Source organism: Hippichthys cyanospilos, chromosome 3 (genome assembly GCF_059441005.1).
Source record: "Hippichthys cyanospilos isolate Australia breed blue-spotted pipefish chromosome 3, RoL_Hcya_1.0, whole genome shotgun sequence".
Lineage (NCBI taxonomy): Eukaryota > Metazoa > Chordata > Actinopteri > Syngnathiformes > Syngnathidae > Hippichthys > Hippichthys cyanospilos.
In genome coordinates this window covers 11237149-11254680 of record NC_142371.1, presented here as the reverse complement: position 1 = coordinate 11254680, position 17532 = coordinate 11237149, and the positions used below count along the sequence as shown (strand labels likewise).

Here is a 17532-nt window from a genome sequence, read left to right as displayed (position 1 = left end):
CACTTTTGAAATTTTGTTGTCTTCCATCATTATTGTTAATTGATAATGTATCCAAGAATTGTGAGGAAACAAGTCTGCCAATTTGAATCTTGGAGCTTTTATCTGTTATGGGCTTGACGAATTAGTAAAAAAAAAAAATGCAGATACCGAAATCATATAGGGATCCAACTAATCATTCCTTCAGTTAAAATTGAAGTGTTGTGAATTTATAATACCATTGCTGGTTATTGTTTGGCTTTTTGTTGTTTTATATGAAAAGCTTGGCAGAGTGCAACCCTAACTTATTATCGACAATGTGGACCAAACTCTGACATTGGTGGTACAGGGACCAAAAACCCGAGGGACAGGGTCAAACACCCCTTCAAATCCACAAAACACTCGTAGACTGGTCGGGCCAACTCCCACCATCCTCGAAGTTCTTCCCGAGGATGTATAGCTTGTCCACTGTTCCGCGGAAAAAAACCCACATTGCTCCTCCTGAATCTAAGGTTTGATTTCCTGATCGACCCTCCTCTCCAGCACACCTGACTAGACCTTACTGGATAGGCTGAGGATGGCAATCACTCTGTAGTTGGAACATACCCTCCCGTCCACATTCTTAAATATGGGGTACCACCATCTCAATCTATTAATCTAGGCATTGTTCACGGTGTCGACCTGATGTTGCAGAGATGGCTCAACCATAAGAGCCCTACAATATACAGAGCCTTTGGAAATCTGGGAAGACATCATCCAACCCCAGGGCCTTGCCCCTAGGGAGTTTTTTGACTCTTGGTGACTTCAGCCTCAGAGATAGGTGAGCCAATCTAGGAGTTACCAGACTCTGCTTACTCAGAAGAGGACATGTAGTGGAATTGAGGATGTCTTCAAGTATATGGTTTTACAATGTCCCGAGTTGAAGTCAGCAGCACCCCATCTCCTCAGTACACTGTGTTAAGAGTACTACACAGCTTCTCCCTCCTGAATGTGGACTAGAATTTCCTCAGACATCCAGAAGCTGTTTTGCATGGCCTTACCAAAATTCTCCCACACCTGGGTTTTTGCCTCAGTATCTTTGAGCTGCCTCCTGTGTTCCACAGGCCACAACACACACAAAAACACACAGGTTTATATGCATTTAACACATTATTATATATATATATATATATATATATATATATATATATATATATATATATATATATATATATATATATATATATATATATATAATTTGTTGTGAGAAAATTGAATGGTTGTCAACGAATAGGATTTTACAATATTTCTTGCAAAGCCGCGCTCTCGTGCTTGTAATGTGTCTGTTTACGTTGGTTGTGATTTGTAATTACCAAGATACTGTGCGGATCTCTGCTGTCTGTTATTCGTGTTATACGTATATGCGTGTTTTATATATATATATATATATATATATATATATATATATATATATATATATATATATATATATATATATATATATATGTGTGTGTGTGTGTGTGTTCATATGCATGTGTGAGTGCATTAATAACAAAAGTGTTTGTGCATTTGGGAATGTAGTACTCCCTGAATGGAGGGTTAACTTGTGCCATAAATCTGTCCTTCATTGGTAAGACAAAATGAAAATGGCCCCATCATAAAACATCTGTAATGGCTTCATCTGCCACCAACGTATAATAGAGCAATTACCAAGAATGGGGTTGTGAGAGCGTGAAGCCTTTACCTCACTTTGGCACATCATTCAATGCGTTCATGCAGTTTTGGATTTTATATGCACATGTGCCTGGCATACTTTCTGGTTTGTGCTTCAGTTCATATAATGTTCAACTACAGTTTTTTATTACTTCACATGGTCACTTAAAATCCATCCCGTGATAAATGCAACATGCACATGAAGCGTGAAAGAGTGAAAATTGAAATGTTGTCAACGAATAGGATTTTACAATATTTCTTGTAAAGTCGCGCTCTCGTGCTAGTAATGTGTCTGTTTACGGTGGTTGTGATTTGTGATTACCAAGATACTGTGCGGATTTCTGCTGTCTGTTATTCATGTTATACGTATATGCGTGTTTTCATTACACACTAACTTTTCAGAGTTTTCAAATTTCCAGGTCTGTGTAAATGCTGTTACCAGTTACGCCAGCACAAACATACACCTTGTAATGTTTCATTCCACGGGCTACTTCCACTACCATCCAGCTTTTAGCATGCTCGAGCTCCAGAATAAGGTATTACTGTACCCTTTAAATTTGCCTGCCTTATTGTACAGAAAGAAGTGGGTGTGGTGTCACAGGTGTGAAATGTAACGTAAAAATGAATAATCACAGATCATTTGGCAAATCAATGATTTCACGTTATTGTTATTGTTTTCAGGTTTTTGAGACTAGGCCTTTGAGAAGGAAATTTTGATCATGCTTCAGAGTATAGAGGAAAATACAGTATGAATAAGGTGAGAGTCAAGTGAGAGTTCAGACTATTTTGGGAATTACGCTTCTTCAACAGATCTGTTTCAAATGATCAGCTCATCAGCAAGCTTTGCAAAATCCTGATAATGATCCTGATCATTTAAATCAGGAGCACTGGAGGTCGTTCACATAGACTGAATAGGGCTGTTGAGGTCCGAACTTGCAAGCCACTGCTCTACTAGTTATGTGACTCCTTTCTTGTGTCGATAGAATGATTACATAAAACAACATTTTCATTTCTATGCTATTGAAAAAGAAAGAAGTAGAAAATGAAAAACATCTCAAAATATAATCTCAAAATTTCAAGACAGTAAACACATAAACAAGTTCTATTGCGAAATTTTTATTTCCTACCATTTCAAAATGGTATTGTAGCAAACAACTGGTTTGCTTTGTTGTGCTTGACACAATTGCCATAAATGTGGGTAATTTATGTTTTTACATTTTTTTAACAGTGAACTTGGCTTGATTATCTACGTACAAGATTTTTTTACTCATTTGTTGGGTAAACATAAAAAAACAAGTTTCAGTTTTGTAGACATCCATATTCAATCTGAAATTGCTTTATCAATGCCCAGTCGTTTGCACGGCTGAGACCCTTCATCTGCCTAATCAGTCATAATCAAGGTTAACTGTACACCACGGCTGAAACACAATTCAGGTAAGCCACAGCATCACATGATTAATGTAGTGTGTTAGTGTTCTGGGCTCTGACCTTTTGAGATAGGCCAGGCACCATTTTTAAGTGAAAGCTCTGCCTCTGCTGAGTTGTGGAGTTGTCCATCAAGTCCTTGTACACCCCTGCACCAACCAGCTTTTACCCCACAGTCATCTGCCTTTCAATCTCAGATCTTTGTCTTGCTGCCACGTTGCCCCTGACCTGTTTGCATACGTGTCTGGCTTTATGATGACAGAAAAAGTTACTTTACAAGGCACATGTTTTGGTACGAAAGACTATTTTGTTGTCTCTGCTTTTTGAGATTAATCAAAAAGGATGAATGAGAACAAAGTGGAATTTGAAGATATCTAATCAAGGCATATTGCATTGTGAAGCCATTATATTTCAGTTTTGCATGTTTCACTTACATTTCAAGTAAAAGCAGCACAAAGAAAGCTTTCTTTGCTCTCCAATGAGGTGGATGTCTAGACCTGAAGTTACTATTATTGGTAAATGTCCCTCCTTCACTGTCCACTCAAGTTGTGGATGTGATTTGGCGCTGAGGTCACATCCTTGCCTTGCTCCCAAACATCAGCATTGTCACACTTGACAGAGTAAATTTACCCTTGGCCCAAGCTCATTCAGAACCACACACAAGCTCACAGAAACGTCCAATAACAACAGAAAAGATGGACTGCACGCTAAGCAGAGATTTGCTGGAGTAGCTGTCGGTGTACTTGTTAATCAGGGATGACGAGGACAGGGTCACCATCTGTAACGTAGACCAGGGGTTGTAAATTGATGAGGAGAGGTGAAAGGGCACTCCCAGCATTCCTTTAGAAAATAAACAGCATGAAAAAGCATGATTCTCTGGACAGGTAAGTCAAGCATTTCTTTTAAGCAATGTGTACTGATGATGAAGATAAGGTTTTAACAAGTGCATCTTGCAAATAAATCCCAACATCATAACCTCCATCGATAATGAGTTTCAGTGCAATTAGTAGGTTATCTTTGGCGAATTGGAGATGCCTGCTTGTCCTCCTACTACAATAGGATTGTCAAAACGGAGGACGTCAATCTGTAGCACAAAAGCAGAAGAGACGCTCTAATATTTTTGTCAAACTCGGATTCCCTACCAAACCATCAGTTTAACTTTCCAAACTGACTAGCTCCTCCAGTTTTCCTCTTCTATGTTAAAATGAGTTGTTAAACTACTTTGTGTGTGTGCTTGTGTGTTGGGGGGGGCAAAACATGACCTTTGCCGTTCAGGCACAAGCAAGTGTATTTAATGTTTAGGGCCACCCCTGTCTTTGTGTTGGAGCCAGTGGTTCAATGAATGGCAGCAGGAGGGCTTACACTTCAGGCATCTGCTGCTTTGCTATACCCTCATCTGTCCATCTGCATGCATTGTGGTCCTTCTGTCCACTCATACATTGTACTTATACAGACACGCATGCACATTTAAATATAAGCATGCAAATATATTCCTGTGTGGAATTTGCATTTGTTATCCTCCTGCCCGTGTGGGTTCTCTCCGAGCATTCCAGGTTTTTGCTACACTCCAAAAACCAAAAACGATCATATATATAAATATATATATATATATATATATATATATATATATATATATATATATATATATATATATATATATATATATATATATATATGTACATATTCAGGGATCCACATAATTATGTGGGTTACTTAGATGTTTACTAGGACATCGTATTTGGTATGCGCTCTCACTTTCATTACTTCTCACTATCCAACTGTGTGTGTACATGCAGCCTGCATCCTCAAAAAATTCATAACTCTGAAACATATTATTTAGTATGTACCGTGTATTCATTTCTGCATTTCAAGAGATGATTTGCTGCTCATCTTACTTGGGATATTATCCCAAGGTGTCTTTATCCAAGTGACAGTGCAAGAATATTTATCGAGCCAGACGTGCAATGGATGTGCAACTAGGCTGATAAAGTAGATAGGCTTGAGTGCTACACTCTCGTACAGTAGGTGGCGGTATGCACCCAACTGTTGCTTGCAATCCATCATCAATTGAAAAGGAGAAAAACTCATGTTGATATTCGTAACAGCCAAAGTTCATCCAGCTTGTCTTGTGTTCTTTGTGTGCAGGGGCTTCATGTTCGAGCTGGTGAGGAGAGATCGAGAGACGGCAGCGGAGTAGCACAGCTACATGTCACTTAATTAAGATTTATAACCAGACGACAAGTTTGTTTGAAGTCGGAGCTGTGTGTGTGTTTCCCTGGTGGATACGTGAGTCACCCATGCGAAAGTTACTTGAATTTGTTTCCAAACGTAAACGTGCTTGTGAAAAAACGTTAGCATTCGCTCGCACTTCTCTAAGCTAGAGAGCTCAGTGGTACATGTTCTTAAGTTTGGTTGGTATAATTGTCTCTGTTTGGTTCGTAATTTTGCCTTATTTTTCTGTTTTAGAAAAGACACCCAAACACATATCAGCCTGGATGACTTGTTGTGGTGCCCTCAAGTAAAATCACAATTGTATTGACCAACTAATGTGGTTACTACAGTATTTGCATTCATGTTTTTTTTTTTAATTCAATGTTTGGCTCTTTAAAAATAATTTTTTTCATGTTCAACTGTGAAAAAGGCTCAGCTGCAACTTTTTTTGAAGCAGCGTGAAGGAAGTGAAAAGGAAGGAATTTATTTTGTTCATGTTCAACTCAGCTCCATCATTTGTTATTGCAGCATATGGAAAAACTTAAGATAGTTCATTGAAGCTGGCTCAATAAAATTATATTGTTTTGAAATTGGAAAGCTTATAATAGTCATTGTTTTTTATTTTGAAAATTTGGCAAAAATCTCATCATATCTCGTTCTCATGGAATCAATCTCGTGAGGTATCTTGTCTCTTGGAATTTGTATTTTGCCCAATGCATATATATATATATATATATATATATATATATATATATATATATATATATATATATATATATATATATATATATATATATATATACAGTCGGCCCCCGGTTTACGAACACCTTCTCTTACGAACATTTCGACTTATGAGCGTGGTCCGCGGAGTTTTTTGTCCCCCACTTACGCACAGACCATTCGCCTTACAAGCAATCTGATTTGCCGGCCATTGGATTTGTTCATATATTTTCGCTTTGCCACGTCATCAAATTCAGTCAATTCAGCTTGTCACGGCAACGTAAAACGATATTGCTCTTACAATGTCACAGTCACTGTCTCAGTCACGGTGTCAGTCACGGTCTCACTCACGGAGATGCTATTGGCCGGCGTCACGTCAATCACAGAAATGCCGATATGCTATTGGCCGAACGCCTTTATCTAGCTTGATGGCACAGCTGGTCGGGACAGAAGGAAGGAGAGAAAATGAGTGAAAAACAGAAGGAAGGAATGTTGTGAAGACTTTGCAAACTTTATCTGTTAGACATGGCTTCTAAAATTGCAAGTGGCGGTAAAGGAAAAAGTAAGAGGATGATGACAATAGAAACGAAGCAGGAGATAATGAAAACATACGAAGGAGGCGCGTGCATAGTTAACCTTGCTCGTGAGTATGGACGGAACCGCTTGGCAATTTTCTAAGGGCAAGACTTTCCTTGCCGGGGGACGGCACTCGCTCGACAACAAAATGGAGAGGCTTCTTCTATTATGGATTAAAGAGAAGGAAATCGCCAGTGATATGTTTTAGTTTGAGAAAAGTTCTTGTTTAAGAAAATAAATAAATAAATTCTGCGGGTTGGTGTCTGTTCACCTCCATCTCCACTCAGCTCAAGTCACGTTGCCCCGGAGGAAAACGTCATTTATCCTTTGTTTATCCATGCTTGTTATATTAACTGTCCAGTATATTATGGTACTAATTTTGAATATGTGTGTAAATTTGTCTTAGTTTTCACTATGATTTCGCCACGCGTTGCCAGTCAATGTGGACGTACAATTGACCTCGCTTTGCCACATTAACGAAAGCATCTGCTCATGCATGACACGGTAACGCTGATATGCTATTGCTCTTAGAATGTCACAGTCACTGTTTCAGTCACGGTGTCAGTCACAGTCTCACACACGGAGATGCTATTGGCCGGCGTCACGTCAATCACAGAAATGCCGATATGCTATTGGCCGAACGCCTTTATCTAGCTTGATGGCACAGCTGGTCGGGACGGAAGGAAGGAGAGAGAATGAGTCAAAAACGGAAGGAATTAATGTTGTTAAGACTTTGCAAACTTTATCTGTTAGACACGGCTTCAAAAATTTCTAGTGGCGGTAAAGGAAGAAGTAAGAGGATGATGACAATAGAAACCAAGCAGGAGATAATAAAAAAAAAAAAAAAATACGAAGAGGCGCACGCATGGCTAGTGAGTATAGCCGTAACCGCTCGGCAATCTTCGAAGGGCAAGACTTTCCTTGCCGGGGGACGGACCTCGATCGACAACAAAATTGAGAGGCTTCTTCTATTATGGATTAAAGAGAAGGAAATCGCCGGTGATATGTTCTAGTTTTGAGAAAAGTTACCGTTTAAGAAAATAAATCAATAAATTCTGCGGGTTGGTCTCTGCTCCCCTCCGCCTCCACCCAGCTTAAGTCACGTCGCCACAAAGGTAAATGTCATTTTTCCTTTGTATATTTATGTTATTTAATTTAACTGTACAGTAGGTTATGTTACTCATTTTTAATATGTGTATAAAGTCGTGATGTTTTTACCTAAGGGTTTTGCACGCGTTGCACGAATTAACATAGGTTTGGATTGCCTGTCATATGAGCAGTTCGAGTTACGAGCGTAGCCGCTGAACGGATTAAGTTCGTAACACGGGGGCCCACTGTATATATATATATATATATATATATATATATATATATATATATATATATATATATATAGAGAGAGAGAGAGAGAGAGTGCTGGGTATTGTGGGTATTGTGTCTTAAAAGTGAATTGCGATACAGCAAAGGTGTGATAAATCTTTAATATATATCACCAATGATTAAAAAAAACTGAAGGAAATTATTAGAATACACAAATTCTATTCATTTGTATTCAGAAGCCACACATCGTTGACTTCTATGACCACAAATTAGACATTGTAATTTAGCAATATTATCACCCAGCACTAGATAGATAGATAGATAGATAGATAGATAGATAGATAGATAGATAGATAGATAGATAGATAGATAGATAGATAGATAGATAGATAGATAGATAGATAGATAGATAGATAGATAGATAGATAGATAGATATATACCTTCATATCCATATTTAGTACATAGTCATGTGTAGAATTGCACATTTACCTGAACTACGTTGCGACTCTTGGATTTCCCTGGGTCAAGAAAAGGTGTCAAACTTTATTCTAAATGTAGCCAAAGTATTGGCTAACTAAAAACAAAAACTGCAACTCACAAGAGAAGACAGAATCCCTCTGGAGCCAAGAGTCCCTCTAACGAGGAACATCATTACTGAAAATATCCCTGTGCTGGATTTTCTCAATTTGAAAGTCTGGCCTTGGCCAAACGCCTGCCTCTTTTTCCCTTTTCCGCTTGTAAGTTATATTTCTTTGAATTAAGATCCTGACAATACATGTTATTATGCGCCTTGATTCCCAGTTAATATATTTCCTCTTACTTCAGATGTCTCGGGCGTCTTGGCTATCAGCAAGATGTATTGTATGACTATCCTGATGAGAACATCACTGATAAAGTGAAGGTTAAGAATGAGGAGCATTCAAGTTTTCAATGAGCCAAGATGACTTTTATATCTTGGAGAGGCTCCCGGGCTTCCCACTCACACCATCACAATGGCGATTTTTTTTTTTCTTTTTCTTTTTTTTTCCTTTTACCACTGCCCTAAAGAGGAGCCTTCACACACAGATGTGGGGTGTCAAGACTATTTGTGTTATACATTCTCCACATTTCTTATGAAAAGAACTCGTCTGGTTGCCAATTTTGGTTTGCTTGGACTAATAGACCCAAACCAAGTTTCAAATAAACACAACTCTCATTCTGCTGTCTCTACTTCGGCATGCAGCTGAGGGACAATACGGTGGTTGTCATGAAGAAGTTTTATTGGAACATTTAACTTAAGGAGAGGGGGATTGAGCGGGTAAACAAAGCATTCCTTTCCCTTTCATCACCATTTAACTGTTCCCTTCACATTCAGTCTCACCTCTCGGCCAATGCCCACCAAACCAGAAAACTTGTCAAATAAATATAAATCAAAAAGAAAAAGTTTATTCAAGAATGCAGTCGCTTAATCTCTCTTGGTTACATCTTCTCGTCTCAAACCCCGACCGCGCTGTCAACTATCTCCCCGAATGCTCACAGCAGAAGATAGCGAGTCTCAAGTAGCACCACGGCTGTGGCGTTCCAGACATATAGCCTGGAGGGCCATTTGGTTATACTCAAGGGGATGGTTGTTGTGTCAGTCATTTGCCGCGCCTGCTAAAGAGTGCACTTAGCATCCTCTGTTTCCCCCTCACAAGCATGTGAGGAGTGACATGATACTGTACAAGAGTCTGGACAACATATAACATTTCAAAGCAATTTCCTAATTGTTTCCAGGCCAAGGTCGATAGCCTATATGGGAGCAATGCCTTTCTCTCCAACTTTTTCATCCGCAGATTGGAAAACATTAAAGTGTTAAGTAAACTTGACCCAGGCGGGCTAATTCATTGGGAATAAGCTGGGGTTTTGTATATTCGGTGCCATATCAGTGACAGTCAGGCTGTGGGTTTCCCCCTTGGACGGTCACCATATGTCTATGCTGTTGTTCGCAAAATGCCTTTTGTGAAAAGCCGTGTGCAGGCAGTCATCGCATTTGTTTATGAAGAGTGACTGCAGGAATCGATTTGCCCAAATACTTGGGAATATGTAAGAATTGGGAGGAGCCTTTAATTGCTAAGGGTCATTTCTAAATAATCTCTTTGTCTTTAATAGGTGCCAAAATTAATACATTATAACTTGTTTTTTGTTTTGTTTTTTTCAATTAAATTCTGTCCAAGGGCATGGTAACACTGGAAAAGGTCACATGATGAGTCATTTATCACATGTTTTAGTCTTGAATATTCATTGACTAGATCAAGGATGTCAAACTCATTTTTATAATGTGACACATTGTAGTGATACTTTATGTATGAAGTCAAATCAATTTTAAGTGTGTTCATCACACACTTTCTAGTTTTGAAATCAGAAGCCGGCAAAAACTGTTCTAAAGAGAAATTAGGAATTTTATATATATATATATATATATAATATACAAATCATTTAAAAGTTGAAGACTTGTAAATGTGTATTTTAAACCAGAAACTTGAAATCAAATTCGCATTTTTCTGGCCAAATAAAATGATGTGACGGGCTGGATCTCGCCCCTAGGCCTTGAGTTTGACAACCAAGATTCTCAGACATGCACGTCGATCTTTACTCGTCCATAAAATTCAAATAATTTTAAGTTTTTAAGATATAGCCCATCTTTGGAATCCATTAACTTGTTTTCTCTTTTTCAATCCCATCGAGTAATCCAAGTAACTATTTGTAAAAACACACACACACTCAATTAATGAATGCCTTAGTGTCAATATTACAAATTTTGCATGACTTAATGAACTATGAACTAAAATGCAATTGATAATGGTTTGATACTAAGGAATGCTAATACTAGATAACATTTTGTACTAATCTACAATGACACATTGCTGATATTGGAAGTATTGCCAAGGAATACAAGTTTTTCTAATGTCTTTCAGTATATAATAAATGTTTTCTTAAACTCGTGATTTTCACGACTGGCACGTAGTACGCATAAGTCTAGACTTGCACGGAACTGGAACCAACATAATAGTAAGAGCCACACTAGTGAAAAAAAAAAAACAGAAAATGAATGAAAATGAGACAAAGAATTGACTTTTCCTATTTCATTGTAGTACAGATGTACAACAACTTTTTATTGGCTTTAATACACCAAACGAAATGAGGGTGGAATTCATCTAAATACAAGGTTGTGGACTTGATTTTGAATTTTCTTTGTCCAGTAATGGAGTGAAATTAACCACTATATGAACTTATATAGCTGCTAAAAATTCTGAATTGAATGCACCTCCAAACTCAGGCAATAATGAGGTAGACAATAATGGTATTTTCCACCCACTGCAAAAAAAAAAAAATTATATATATATATATATATATATATATATATATATATATATATATATATATATATATATATATATATATATATATATATATATATAATACACCTTAAATTACTCTTATCAATGCAAGAAATATATGATTATCATGAACTCTGTACATCACAAATAATAAAATAATTATAGAATAGAAATTATACCGATTTGAGTGCATTTTGTATATTTACAAAGAAATGCAGTTCTCTCATTTCTTCATTCGGAGCACTTTGTAAAGTTATCAACTATACAAAATATTTACAGCTCAAAAATAATGAACAGCAGTGCATTCAAAGCTAATGTGCATTTAAATATCGCTTCATTCGCGAGTCTCTTGTTTGACATTTTTCCTCACCAGAGCAGACAAACTTTCAAACAGCTCCTTGGCACAGTAAGCTGCGGAAGTGCATTTCTTAATCATGCAGACTTTTGAGCAAAAAAAAAAAAAAAAAAACCTAAAAGTTCACCTTACGTGTGTGCTCTTAAAGACTTCTTTATATATATATTTATTTATTTTTACAAAAACATAGGCTGAGCAAGTCCGTTTTTGTCCTTTTCTGTTGACAAAAGCAACCCTCAAAGCGCCTCCTGACTGGTCTGCAGTCAGGCAAAAATCTCTTGAAGGCATTATCTCCTCTTCTCTGACTGTGTGTGTGTGTGTGTGTGTGTGTGTGTGTGTGTGTGTGTGTGCGTGCGTGTGTGTGTGTGTATGTGACATTCTCTCCCCTTTCATTTCTTCTTTTTTTTGAAAGCATGCACTTGCACGAGCCTTTAATGACTCCAGTTGGACAATTATGAGCTGGATGCACGGACCCAAAAGAGTCTGCCCATACAGACGAGATTGCACGACAAGAGCTTGCTCGTCCAAACGCTGACAGGCAAAAAGCCTCTGTGCTCTCCAGCCACAGCACGAACAGGTGCACAGTGGCACCCGATGGGATTCCATCACACGATGGACACCGCTCTGGGAAACAAAGGCCTGTTTGATGACTTGTAACTTTTGCATGGTTGGGAAATCACACTTCAAGGCAGAGAGTGTGCATTTTCGGGAGCGGCGAGTTGGAATAAATAAGGAACCGTCGCATCGAGCGTCCCTTGTGGCTCTCGTGAGTCGAGGTATCCTGCGAGGACTCGTCCACTTATCTGACCGTATCGTCATGTCAAAGAGTTGATCTTAAGATGAATAGGCGCTACCTGCACCCACACTGCTCCACCACCATGTCCTCATACTGTTTGTACACCACATTGTTGCCCGAGTCTATGTACAGGATGCTGATTGGGCTGAGTTTGGTGGGGACACAGCAGCTGGGCGGGGTGCTGTTGGGGTCCATGGAGTTCATTAGTGTCTGTATAATGGCATGGTTGGTAGGTTCCAGATGAGATCTGAGCGGGAAGTCGCACACCCCTTCACAGTGGTATGCCTCGTAGTCCAAGGGTGCAATGATCCAGTCGTCCCAGCCCAGCTCTTTGAAATTCACATGCAGCGCCTTTTTGCTGCACCTGGATTTGGATTTCTTCCCGTGTCTTTTCCCGTGGCGGTTGCTCAGCGCTGTCCTCCTCCGCCTCCGGGGCCCCTCCCCTCTGAGCCCCCTCAGAGGCATCCCCTCCTCCTCCTCCATCTCCTCCTCCTCTTCTGAGACTCTCGCCACCTCCAGCTCCTTGATTGGTCGCTGCGACTTGATCTTCTCCTTCATCTCGTTGAACAAGTTCTCCCTTTTCTTGGAGCGGGTGTAAGCCACCAGGATGGCTTTCTCCTGCTGGGAACGCCCGCTCCTGTCCAGGCCCAGCAGCCTGAGGTCCAACTCTGTGTCGGAATTCCCCAGAGTGACTCTGAGCTGAAAGCAGAGCTGGTTCCCTTTATGTTCATGATGGTGATAACGATGATGGCGGTGATGCTGATGATGATGTTGTTTATGAGACTTAAACATCTCCCAAACGTCCAGAACCTCCCATCTGGACTTGGTTGAGTCCAAAGGATCAAGCAGCCTGGAGTCCAGCAGCATGTCAGAGCTGCAGGGGTAAAGTTGGATGTGGTAGAGGCCTGTCGTCTGCAAGTCTCCCAATGCTCTCCTAAATATCCTTAATTCCGCCCCAACCAGCTCCTCTTTGTCTGAAAGGGTTGAGACATCAAACAGATACTTTTGTCTTCTCAGAGGAGGGTGCAAAAGATCGTCTGCGGGGATAAAAGAAGAAAATAATTGCAGTCAGATTCACTTAGGGTGTACAGTGTTCAGATGGGGGTGGGAGGGGACTCACAGAGGCCTTGCTCTCCCCCCTTGTCTCACCCCCACCCCCAAATACCCACACTAAACCAACCTGGCAAAAAACAATATACACTTCATTTTGATCCCTTTTTGTGCCTTAGCAAAAAAAAAAGAAAGAAAACATATTCAAAGCTTAAACATTGAAATTTAATTCCGTGCAAAACTTTTAGCGTTTTACAATGCTTGAAGTGTAATATTTTTTACAGCTCTGCATCAAATATGCTTCATCACAGAGACACAAACGGATTCATGTAAAACGTGTATTTACATCAAGACACATGCATATTCATGTATCACATGAAACTTTTTTTAAAGATTCAGTAATTATTTTTTTTTCTTTGATAACAAATTAAGCATCTGTTCGATGACCATAAAATACATGTAAAATTGCATTTAGAGGAAGGCGTTTTTTTTACTTTTTTATTTATTTAGCATAACTCTTTGAGTTTGAACGTTTGTTCTTGCACGCCTTTTAAATCTGCCGCGCATATATGCATATTTGCGTAAAGATTTATTTTTTAGTATTTGTTTTTTTAATGGTGTATTTGTATGGTGTATTTCGTATAGTTGGTTTCAAGCTATTTCGTTGCTCTTTCTCATATTTGCAGCTCGGTTGTCGTGTGATACAGTACTATGAATGTAAGTCTTTTGCGTTTATTTATCTTTTACGTCCATACTTGAAGCTTTTACAACAAAATAAAGAGCGCTAAAGTTAGTGCTGGACATAACAGGACAAAGACAACATACACTTAATTGTGCGCTGCAGGAAGAGTATGTCATCAATGTGTAGCTGTGGTTTTACACACACACACACACACACACACACACACACACACACACTCATATATATATATATATATATATATATATATATATATATATATATATATATATATATATATATATATATATATATATATATATATATATTGTATGTATGCATACAATTAGTTTTTAATGGGTTTATGTTTAATCAATGTGAAATTATATTGTTAAAAATGTCATATAAACCCTCTGCTTATTACTCGGTTAAAATACTGCATTGTAAAATGTTTCAGAATGAACCCATGCCTGGGTTGACCATCATACTATCAGAATATCAAACTTCTTGGAAAAATAAAAGTGACAAGGCTGCGTGCGCGCACTCGTGTGATTTGTAAAAACTCTTCTTAAGAGATATTTAATTCTACTTGTCAGATTCCCTCCGTGAACCCGTGAAAAATAAAAAGAAAGAAAGAAAATAGATTGAAACCGCGTGCTTTTTTCTGTGACTTGAACGTCTGGTCTGAATTACTTTTTCTTTTCTATATTTTTTAACAAGACTTTAAACAAAATTGAATATAAGTTAGCCAAATAATTAACAGCCTGAATTCCCATCTTTCTCATTAAAGCACTTCCCCTCTTATATTTCATCCCATCCTGCCAACGACAACATCCGCCTTCAAATGCCCCTTGAACAGACTTGGTGAACAGCCTGTTGAAATTATTGACTTATTCGTGTTGACAGACAAGAATGTACCGAGTTTTCTTCATATCGAGATTCCGTAAAATGCCTTTCCACGCAATTTTGCCGTATGTCATCAAATGCAAATGACAGTTTTTGCAATATTTCATTGTCAAATTAAATAGAGTTGCGTTGTGAAAACATAATGACACTAAAGTCTGTTGAAATGAAATTTGAAATTGCGGTGGAAAAAAAATGCCTTACACTGCGCCTTTGTGTCTGATTTTAAAAGAATATAACGTTCACTAAATGTGTTATTTATAATTTGCAAGTACACAAAAATAAAATAAAAAGGATGAAGTATAGTTCATGCAGCGCGTGCTTGTGCATAAAAATATGCCTTAATTGGTCATTTTGTCTTGAGTTTTATTCCAGGTTGAGTTAAATTATGGTGGTTACTTATTAAAATGCAACACTTATGAAGTTTTGGGAGTGCCCTTAAAAGAAACAAAAGGTGCTGGACGTGAAGAATATATTTCGTTATAATTTGTAATTGTGAAGGGAAGTTGACACAATTTAAAATGTAAGCATATAAAAACAAATGAAAATATAAAATAAAATATTATATAATTTTTAGCTGATGAATTATTTTTGTTGTTGTTTGTTTTTACCTTCGTTTATTTAGCAATGTATCATCACGCCAGTGTTTGATATGTTATGACATGAACCCTCAATTAGATCACTGAGTTAAAATACTCCAATCAGCCGTCCGATGCCATGCGGCTCTTGGAGGGTCCCTGCTCGGGGTCAGCCAGTGACATACCGCATCACAATCACTCGACTGGGACTTTTTTTTTTTTTTTTTTTAATTCTTTTCCACTGAATCAGATACCACTGCCTTCAGAAGAAACAAGCAGAAAAACTCGTGTTGCCTTCTCACAAAAACACTATCATCATACGTTTGACAACGTTTGTAACCAAACGAGTCAAACTTCAACATTGAGCTTGAATCATCAATCGTTGTTTGCCATTATTTTTGACTACGTGTTTAACAAAACGGATCAAATATTGAACTTTACATATGCAAATGATTAATTGCACTAGAAACATCGGGAAATGCAGTGTGTAAAAGCTACAGTAAAAATACACACTTTCCAAGTTTAATAAATGTATTGTGAGAGTGCAGGGTAGTTGCATACTCATTCCAATATTGCATGAGAGAGTTGAAATGACAACCATTAATGGCTCAAACACCTGCTTCTCGCGCCGAGTTCCCGCCACACGCACGCACACAAATACACGCACACACACACACACACACACACACACATTCGCGCACGCATATGTGTGGACAGATTCGCTATGCGAAAATGTGCAATCAATTAATTTTCATGCCAGTTTGGGAGTGCTGTGCATGGAAACCACACGTGTTGTTGTGTACTATAACTGGGAGGAAAATATTTAATTTACGTGGAGATATTTTAACCTTACATTGACACGGATTTATAGCTTTCTTTCAGAGAGCGTCTCAATTAGTGTTTTATTGTCTTGTATACCCAGAGGTTAAGTACAGCTAGACAGCGAAAGGGAGGAAAAGGAAAAGTTACGCGTTGCGTGCGTGTGAGAAAATTATATATCCGCACACCGATGCAGTCCAATTAAATATTTAACAGGAATTGCATGGTTGGTTCGGTTTTCCCAATTAGCACTGAGACATTTCTTCTTTCTTTCTTTTCCAGGTATAGTTCTCCCAAAAAGAAAGCTTTGTTAGATTGAGGTGTTGGCCGCGGACCCGAACCAACCTGTTCCTCTGTCCACGAAACTTGTAATGGTGTTGGCAGATTTCGAGGAGCGGAAAAAGCTGGCGTTCAGTCCGAGCTTCTCCGCTGCAGAGTAAGTCCTGTAAATGGAGAGCATGTACTCATGCGGCACCACATCGTCCTTGAGGTCTTCTTTGTGCTGGCTCATCACATGATGGGAAGAGGCAAAGATGTCTTTTAGGAGTTTGGTTGACCTTTGTCCGCCCTGATGAGGGAGCCTGACTCCTCTGTTCCTCTTCGGGGTGGAGGGAGATATAATAGCAGCTGACTGGAAACACGGTATATTCCAAAGGAAAAACAGGAGCAGGCCCACATAAAGCGTAACAAGTCGAAATGCAAACATGGCTAGAGAGTGAGTGGGAGAAGTCGAATGTATGTTTCCTTCCCCTTGGACCGCGAGGTCCGCCTGAGCCAGAGATGGTCTGCGCGTCAGGGTGTGAGATTGCTTTGCGCCCTGGACAAGTTCGTTTTGCGCTCTGGACTCCACACAAGAGCAGAGCCTGTTAGGCCGATTGGAACACGCCCACACGGTCGCACGGTGCTTCCCAATTTCATGACATCCACTCGCAAAAACCGGAGCCAAAGGCCGTACCAGCGACCCAGGAATCCGTGTGGAAAAAACTTTGTTGTGGTTTCGCAACACTTATTGTCTCCTTGATAGATCCGGAAATGTTCACATGCCTGCCTAAAATATTCGAATCGAATGGTC

The 17532-nt window shown here is 38.9% G+C and overlaps 1 protein-coding gene across 1 annotated transcript; it reads right to left on the bottom strand.

Moving 5' to 3' along the window:
• Positions 1 to 11380: 11380 nt before the first annotated feature.
• gdf6a (growth differentiation factor 6a) lies at positions 11381 to 17441 on the bottom strand. Its single transcript, XM_088410660.1, has 2 exons — positions 16806 to 17441; positions 11381 to 13468 (listed from the first exon to the last, which is right to left on the bottom strand). Exons 1-2 carry the CDS (start codon positions 17164 to 17166, stop codon positions 12486 to 12488), a joined length of 1344 nt encoding a protein of 447 aa, XP_088266786.1. The 5' UTR covers positions 17167 to 17441; the 3' UTR covers positions 11381 to 12485.
• Between the last annotated feature and the right edge of the window lie 91 nt (positions 17442 to 17532).

Coding starts and splice junctions, on each gene's coding strand:
- gdf6a (XM_088410660.1), bottom strand. CDS start 17,166: ATGTTTGCATTTCGACTTGTTACGCTTTATGTGGGCCTGCTCCTGTTT. Junction 13,469..16,805: donor TTTCGTGGACAGAGGAACAG/GTTGGTTCGGGT, acceptor TTATCCCCGCAG/ACGATCTTTTGCACCCTCCT.